Source organism: Myotis nattereri, assembly GCF_964212035.1.
Source record: "Myotis nattereri genome assembly, chromosome: X".
NCBI lineage: Eukaryota > Metazoa > Chordata > Mammalia > Chiroptera > Vespertilionidae > Myotis > Myotis nattereri.
Window position 1 is genome coordinate 140934791 of NC_138078.1, and position 7660 is coordinate 140942450.

The 7660-nt window shown below is 61.2% G+C and overlaps 1 protein-coding gene across 1 annotated transcript; it reads left to right on the forward strand.

Moving 5' to 3' along the window:
- Positions 1-1490: 1490 nt before the first annotated feature.
- On the forward strand, positions 1491-6719 carry BGN (biglycan). The gene is made up of 7 exons (XM_081115130.1): positions 1491-1737; positions 2017-2129; positions 2924-3137; positions 3641-3751; positions 3919-4012; positions 4097-4235; positions 5477-6719. Exons 1-7 carry the CDS (start codon positions 1500-1502, stop codon positions 5672-5674), a joined length of 1107 nt encoding a protein of 368 aa, XP_080971256.1. The 5' UTR covers positions 1491-1499; the 3' UTR covers positions 5675-6719.
- Positions 6720-7660: the final 941 nt, after the last annotated feature.

Sequence of the window (7660 nt, forward strand, 5' to 3'; positions counted from 1 at the left end):
AGGGGACAGCAAGACAGGGATGGTTGAGAATCTGAGGGTCACAGCTGTGTGCCCAGGCCTGGAGCTGGTCCCAGGTACCAACTGGTAGCCAACCCAACCCCAGTCCAATGGGCCTGCCCAGGAGAGCGGTAGGCAGGTCCAAGCTGCTCCGAAGATGCTGGCCTAGAGCGGGCAGTGCCCTCCACCCCCAGGCCTCCCTTCCACTTCCGCAGCCAGCATCCAGGCTCAGGGGGCTCCCCAGCCCCACTGATCCTCCAAATAGCCCCTCTCCTGGCCAAGATGGGCACCAAGTGAGGGCCTCCCTGGGTGGGGCCAGTTTGGGTCTGCAGGAGGCGCAGGCCGTCGCTTGGCTCTTTGCCCACAGATGCACCCAGGGCAGCCTTCCACCCCCGGCCCCCCACCCGGAACCTGTGAGGCAAGCAGGGGGGAGGGCACTCTTATTCCTGTTGAACAGATAGGGAAAATGAGGCTGGGACTTTTCCGGGAAGTCCTTGGGGGGGCGGGGGGGGAGATGGGAGAGGCACGGGCCCTGGCTCCTGCCTGTACAGAGCCTTTGGGCAGAGCAGGAAGGAGGCAGGCCCATGTGGGTGCCAGAGGCAGGCTCAGGCAGGGAAGCACCCCCACCCCACCTCGCTGCCCAGCCTGGGGGCCTCCAGACAAGCCTGACCCTGCTCACCACCCTGCTGGCAGTCTTCTCCCCCGGGGGCGGGGGAAGGGAGGTGGCTTCAGGGGCCTGGACCCTGGGCAGATGGAAGGATGTGAGAGCCCCAGGGCTCTGTGAGCCCAGCCAGGGGAAGGCTTGTGGGCCAGGCGAGGCAGCCGAGACCCCGGGGGACAGTGGGGAAGCGGATGGGGGGCTGTGCCCTAGGGAATGCCCCTCTCTTTCTCCTCCTGCCTCTGGAATGAGCCCAGGTCTTGGCGCAGCGTGCCCAGCCTGGTGCCTTGGCCTCTTGACTTCCGTAAAAAAGATGTGGGTGCGCTGCAAGGTGGGGGGCTCAGGCAGGAAAGGAAGCAACTCATAATCCCTTAACTCAACCCCGACTGCGCCCACATTGCCTTGAGCTTGTGGGATTGGCCCGGGGCCACAGTGGTATCTTCAAAGCGTGTGGGGGGCAAATGATTGGGTTTCTCTCTCCGCCTCCTCCACTCGCCTCACTGACCCCCCAGGCAGCTGCTCGCTGACTCAGTGGTGTGTGTTGGGGGGTCGGGGGGAGGGCCACAGACTCCCTAACTGGGAAGACACTGCAATTCCCACTAAAACCAGGTCTTGCCTGGGAGCAGAGGGGAGCGGAAGGAGGTGCCCCAATTCTGCCAAGTGCCTCCTGGCTGCCCACAGCCGTTCTCTCTGCCACTCAGGCCCCAGTGGTGGATGGGGAACACAGTGCCAACACACAGAGAACCCCAGCCCCTGGCTGGGGAAAGGGCCGAGAGGATGGGTGTGGTGCCGGCTGGGCCCTCCTGACGGCCCCTCCTTGCCCTGGCCTGCAGGCACGTCCATCATGTGGCCCCTCTGGCTCCTCACGTCCCTGCTGGCCCTGAGCCAGGCCCTGCCCTTCGAGCAAAAGGGCTTCTGGGACTTCACCCTGGACGACGGGCTGCCCATGATGAATGATGAGGAGGCTTCGGGTACCGACACCTCGGGCGACCCGGACATAGACTCCCTCACGCCCAACTTCAGCAACATGTGTCCTTTCGGCTGCCACTGCCACCTGCGGGTGGTTCAGTGCTCCGACCTAGGTCAGTCTCAGGGCTGTGGCGGGAGGGGTGTGTGGAGGCGCGGGCACAGCCCGAGTGCCCCTAGCAAAGGGACACACATCTGTCCTGTGGGATGGGCGTGGGAGGATGGGAGCGCAGATGGGTGACCCCAGGCAGGCCCTGGGATCCTGATTTCAGTGTGGGTGGGTGGCGGTGGCGGGGCCCCTGGGTGTGTGTCTGTGTGTGTGAGTGTCCCCGTGCTCTGAGCCTCTTGGGGACGTGGCCTGGGCTCACATGGGTGACAGCGGTGCTGGTCCCCAGATCTGATCACTGTGCCCAAGGAGATCTCGCCCGACACCACACTGCTGGACCTGCAGAACAACGAAATCAACGAGCTTCGGAGGGACGATTTCAAAGGCATGCCGCACCTCTATGTAAGCCTGCCCAGCCCTTTTTTAAAAAACATATATTTTTATTGATCTCAGAGAGAGAAAGGGAGAGGGAGAGAGAGAGAGAGAGGGAAAAAACAAACATCAATGATGAGAGAGAGGCACTGATCGGCTGCCTCCTGCACGCCCCACACTGGGGATCGAGCCCACAACCCAGGCATGTGCCCTGACCAGGAATCAAACCATGATCTCCTGGTTCATAGGTCGATGCTCAACCACTGAGCCAAGCCGGCCGGGTCCACCCTGCCCTTTCGAAGGGTCTTGGGGAGGTGGGTGGTCTTCAACTAGGAGTGGCTCCAGATGGGTGTGTGTTCTCGTACTTGTGGAGTGCAAGAGGGACCTGGGACCTATGGGGTCCTGAGAGGAGTCTGGAGATGGGCGTGAAGGGAGTGCCCGGGGTCAGGGTCACATGCATGGGTGTCAGCAACCACAGGGCATAATGGGATCACTCAGCTTAATCGTCTTTTTGGCTGGAAACTTTATTGATTTTTCGCAAGAACATATTTCATTGTATCCAGGGTACAAGTGGGGAAACTGAGGCTCATAGGAGCGTTGGGCCATGCTAGGCAGTAGTGGCATCGCCTGGCTCCGGGCTCTGCGCTCTGCCCACCCAGCTGGGCCTCAGACACCTGTGAAGTAAGGGCCACTTACTCCTGCTCTCTCCGCCTCTGCCTCCAGGTGGCAGCGGAGGGAGAGAGAGGAGAGGGCTGGGTGGGCCGGGGAGCTGGGCCTTCACCTCCAATGCCCACTTTCCCCGCCCCGCCCCCTGCCACCTTCAGGCTCTCGTCCTGGTGAACAACAAAATCTCTAAGATACACGAGAAGGCCTTCAGTCCCCTGCGGAAGCTGCAGAAGCTCTACATCTCCAAGAACCACCTGGTGGAGATCCCTCCCAACCTGCCCAGCTCCCTGGTGGAGCTCCGCATCCATGACAACCGAATCCGCAAGGTGCCCAAGGGCGTGTTCAGCGGGCTGCGCAACATGAACTGCATTGGTGAGTGTGGCCCTGGCCCAGGACAGTCCCCGTCCCGGTGGCTGTCAGGAACGGTCAGGGACAGGGACCAGGACCTCTTCCAATCAGAATGGGTCTCACAGAATGTTCTGGGGCCTTGTCTAGGGACATGCCCCAGAGCGGCCAAAGCAAGGTGAAGAGAAACCAGGGGACAGGGGACTGTAGAGAGAGGCAAGAGAAAGGGCCAATGCCACTAGACAGCCAACCGGAGCCTGCCATGGGCTCCCCCTTTTCTCCTGCTCCTCCTGCCTCCTGAGCCGGATGCAGGGCCAGTGCCCTTGGGGGCTAGTGATCTTGAACAGCCAGGACTTTGTAATTTGCCCCATAAATCAGTGGCTGCTTTCAGGGGGAGATAGGGGAGCAGGCAATTGGCAGGGTTCATCAGGCCAACCCCAAGCCAGGAGGCCAGCAGGCCCCGGGGTGTACGGGCTGCAGCTTGAGCTCCGTCCGCTCTGGCTCTGGGGCTGAGGGGGCCTCTCTCTTAGAGATGGGCGGGAACCCCCTGGAAAACAGCGGCTTTGAACCTGGAGCCTTCGATGGCCTGAAGCTCAACTACCTGCGCATCTCCGAGGCCAAGCTCACCGGCATCCCCAAAGGTAGGAAGACAGCCCTTTCTTCCCATGCTGGGCAGAGCTGGGGATCTAGAGCCTTCTAGACCCACCTGGTCTCCTTATAGGGAGGGCTTCAGCAGGCCTCCCCCACTTCACACACACACAGCAGCAACCACACCCTCCTGCATTCATCTCATTCATTGTCCCGGCAGACCTCCCCGAGACCCTGAATGAACTCCACCTGGACCACAACCAAATCCAGGCTATTGAGCTGGAGGATCTGCTCCGCTACTCCAAGCTGTACAGGTGGGCTGGGGCCCAGGCGGGTGGCTCACCCCTCAGCCCTCTTTTCCTCTGGCTTCTCAGTACATCTCCTCCTTCCGTTTGCAGGCTGGGCCTGGGCCACAACCAGATCCGCATGATTGAGAACGGAAGCCTGAGCTTTTTGCCCACCCTGAGGGAGCTGCACTTGGACAATAACAAGCTGTCCAAGGTGCCTGCTGGCCTTCCGGATCTCAAGCTACTCCAGGTGAGAGCTGGGGGGAGAGGGGGGAGGAGGGGGAACCCAGTACCAAGTCCTCTAAGACTGGGGGAGGAATCAGCCCATGTCCCCAGGCCAGTTCCTTGGCCCCCCTGCCCCTCCTGATTCAGGCCCCAAGTACAGAGTGGAACAGGGACTTGCTGTACAAGTGGCAGCTGCATGGTCTGGCCACTTACTCCTTCTCCTTCCGCCTCTGCCTCCTCATCTGGAAAGGAGCAGTCACGAGTCTGTGCTGAGGAAGAGGGGGAGGACGGCAGGGCAGCAAGGGGGGTGGGATGAGCTGGAGAGAGGTTGTGACAGATAAGCAGGAGGTGGCCTGGTAGATACTGGAGCTGAAGGTCTCCCAAGACGGCAGGGCCTGGGAGGTCGGGGAACAGGAAGGGCCTGGGGATGAACAAATACGTGCCAAGACAGGGATAGCCCAGGGCAGGAAGTGGGCTGATGGGGTGGTGGTGCAGGGCCTTGCCTGGGGTTCCCTCCCCTGGCTTGGTTTCCAGTCACACGGGTGAGCTTGGTCTTGCCCAGTCCTGCTTGAGCCCCTAGCTGCTCGATTCTTTTCCTCAGCCCCATTCCCATGGTTGTCCAGCCAGAGCCCTGAGTGCTCACAGCAGCCCAGCTGCAGCAGCAGCTGTGCAGGGAGTGCTGGACTGAGCGCGCCCTCTAGTGGCCAGTTCCTCTCCGCTTCTAGGGGGTGCTTGTTGCACATGAGCGCCTCCTCTGGTCATTGGACGTCTTACCACCCACACTCCTGTATGCTCAGCCCTCCCCTAGGGAGGGGCTTCAGGGGGTTGGGGAAGGCTGATAGAGGGCAAGTGCCCCTGAGGACCGGAAGGAAAAGGAAATTACCCTGAAGGTTCTTTCTCCTGTCATGCCCCGGAGTCCCTGGAATGAGAGGCTGAGAGGGGCAGGCCGGGAGGGAGTTCATTGAACTCAGAGGGAAGGCCAGGGACCCTCTGGGATCCCAACGTGCCATCTTTCTTGCATGGACACCCCCCATCCCCTGCCCCCACCTCCATGTGCCCCTCACCTCCCACCCACCATGAACCCACCTGAACCCCTCATCCCAGCCCCTGGTCACACACATGTCTGACCACCATACTCCAGCCTTGGTTTGCTCCTCCCGCTGGATGCAATGCAATGATGTGATGCCCAGGTGGCCAGATTCGGGAAAGGTGGTTGGGGCGCTGGGGCCACTGGCGCTGAACCTAGGCCACGCCCCTCTGCCCCAGGTGGTCTACCTGCACAGCAACAACATCACCAAGGTGGGCGTCAACGACTTCTGCCCCATGGGCTTTGGGGTCAAGCGAGCCTACTACAACGGCATCAGCCTCTTCAACAACCCTGTGCCCTACTGGGAGGTGCAGCCAGCCACCTTCCGCTGTGTCACCGACCGCTTGGCCATCCAGTTTGGCAACTACAAGAAGTAGAGGCAGCAGCAGCCTTGCGGTGGCCTGAGCTGGGTCTCTGGGGAGCACAGCGAATGTCCTGAAGGGGGAGGCAGAGCGAGGGAGCCAAGCCAGTGCCCAGCTGCACCCAGTCCAGCCCCACTCCGATCCCCAACCCCCCACTCGCTGCCCCCTGACACCTTCACCCTGGTTCCCAAGCATGCAGGCGGGGCACGAGGCCCAGACCCCATCACATGTCCCCTTGGCTTCAGAGCTGCCCCTCCCCCCATCATAGCCATTCAGAGGGGCTCCCACCAAATTTTCTTCCATTTCACCCTAAAACCAAATTGTCTGAAGCTCCAATCCAGGGAAACCAGTCCCTGGGTCTGGGGGACAGAAGGGGATGAGCAGACCCCTCTGAGCCCACCGCACCTGCCTGGGGCACATTCCTCCTTCACATGAACTTGCAGCTTCCAGCCCTCATTGGCCTGGTCTGCCACCCTTGGCCTCAAATGGGCTCCCACCTTTATGCAAGTTCATGGCCCATCCATCGGAGCCTCCTTGCTCTACTGACTCTTAGACCAGTCCTCTCTCTCCCTCTCTCTCTTTCTCTCTCTCAGTCTCCCTCTCCTCTCTTACATCCTTGGGCTAGATCTGGTCTCTGTCACAATAGGCCTCTGCCCAGTCCCTACCCAGGCAAGCCAGTGGGTGGGGTGCAGCTACACCCCCCCACACACACCAGTCTGCCCTGCCCAGGTCTCTCCCCTAAGCCTGGGTCTGCAGGCGGCAGATGGAGGTGCTGTGCCCGCCCACGCTCTAGTCACGGGGGGAAGCACTGGGCTCAGCCAGACCCTGGAAGTCAGGCCCCCGGGAGGGGCCCAGCATCCCACTGGAGTCCCAAGCACGCTTTTCATCCCCGCCCCCCCCCCCCCCCCCGTCCTCCATGATGGCTAGGTCTCCCCACCCCCAACCCCCACCTCGCTCCCGGCCCTAGGTGTGGGGTTTCGAGCAATCACACCCAGCTTGAGGAAGGGCTGCTTCTGAGGTCGGATGCTGTCTTTCAATTAAAGAAACACTGTGCAATATGGCTCTGTGTGTCATTGTTCTCGGGGTGACACTGGGGGCCGCCTCTGGCCAGCTGCTGGGCTCTGCCTCTCTGTGCCCCCTCCAAGCCTGGGGCTTTATCTTGCTGCTTTCTCTGAAGGTCCTGGGCACCTCCAGGTGTGAGGCTGTACAACAGGCCCTGGTGACGAGGTGGGAGGCCACGGCCTGGCCCCTTCCCCTCCCTTCTAGGCACTTCTGCTGCCCCAGCTGTCCTTAGACTGGGCTCCTGGAGCAGCCCACCCCGGTGCCCTTTCAGAGTTCAGGCTGCAGGGCACCAGGCTAGACCCCTTTCAGGGGAGCCAGTAAGTCCTAGGGGCCCCCTGATTGCCCCTCTTTTTAAAAAAATATATTTTTATTGATTTTAGAGAGAGGAAGGAAGAGGGAGAGAGAGATAGAAACATCATTGATGGGAGAGAATCACTGATCGGCTGCCTCCTGCACACCCCACACTGGGGATCGAGCCCGCCACCCAGACATGTGCCCCGACCGGGAATCGAACTGTGACCTCCTGTTTCATAGGTCGACGCTCAACCACTGAGCCACACCGGCCTGGTGCCTGATTGTCCCTCTTGATGGGTTCCTGTGTCAGCACCAGGAGGCTCACTCCGGGGCAGGGCGGCACGCTGTGTTTTACGTGTGCCCACCTGTGCTGGCCTGGCCCGGGTTCCCAGCACAACCTCCACCCCATAAGGCACAGTGCGTGCCAGCTGAGCCACGCCCAGGCTGCAGTGTGCTGGCACCAGTCCCAAGAGAAGATCCAGAGCGCAGCCGGGAAATCCTGCCCACTGGACACGGGTGGGGGGACAGTCCCCAGAGCAATGCCCTCTCGGCCTGCCCAGAGGGCTGAGGTGGCAGTGGGCTAGATCCTGGCTGCTCTGTCTTCGTGCTACATGAGGGGGCTCTGTCTCTAGTGGTGGAGCCCTG

What these genes read in the sequence shown, in the direction of transcription:
- BGN (XM_081115130.1), top strand. Translation starts at nt 1,500, where the DNA reads ATGTGGCCCCTCTGGCTCCTCACGTCCCTGCTGGCCCTGAGCCAGGCC. An exon ending in GGTTCAGTGCTCCGACCTAG is followed by an intron (nt 1,738 to 2,016) that starts GTCAGTCTCAGG and finishes GCTGGTCCCCAG; the next exon opens with ATCTGATCACTGTGCCCAAG. An exon ending in GCTCACCGGCATCCCCAAAG is followed by an intron (nt 3,752 to 3,918) that starts GTAGGAAGACAG and finishes TTGTCCCGGCAG; the next exon opens with ACCTCCCCGAGACCCTGAAT.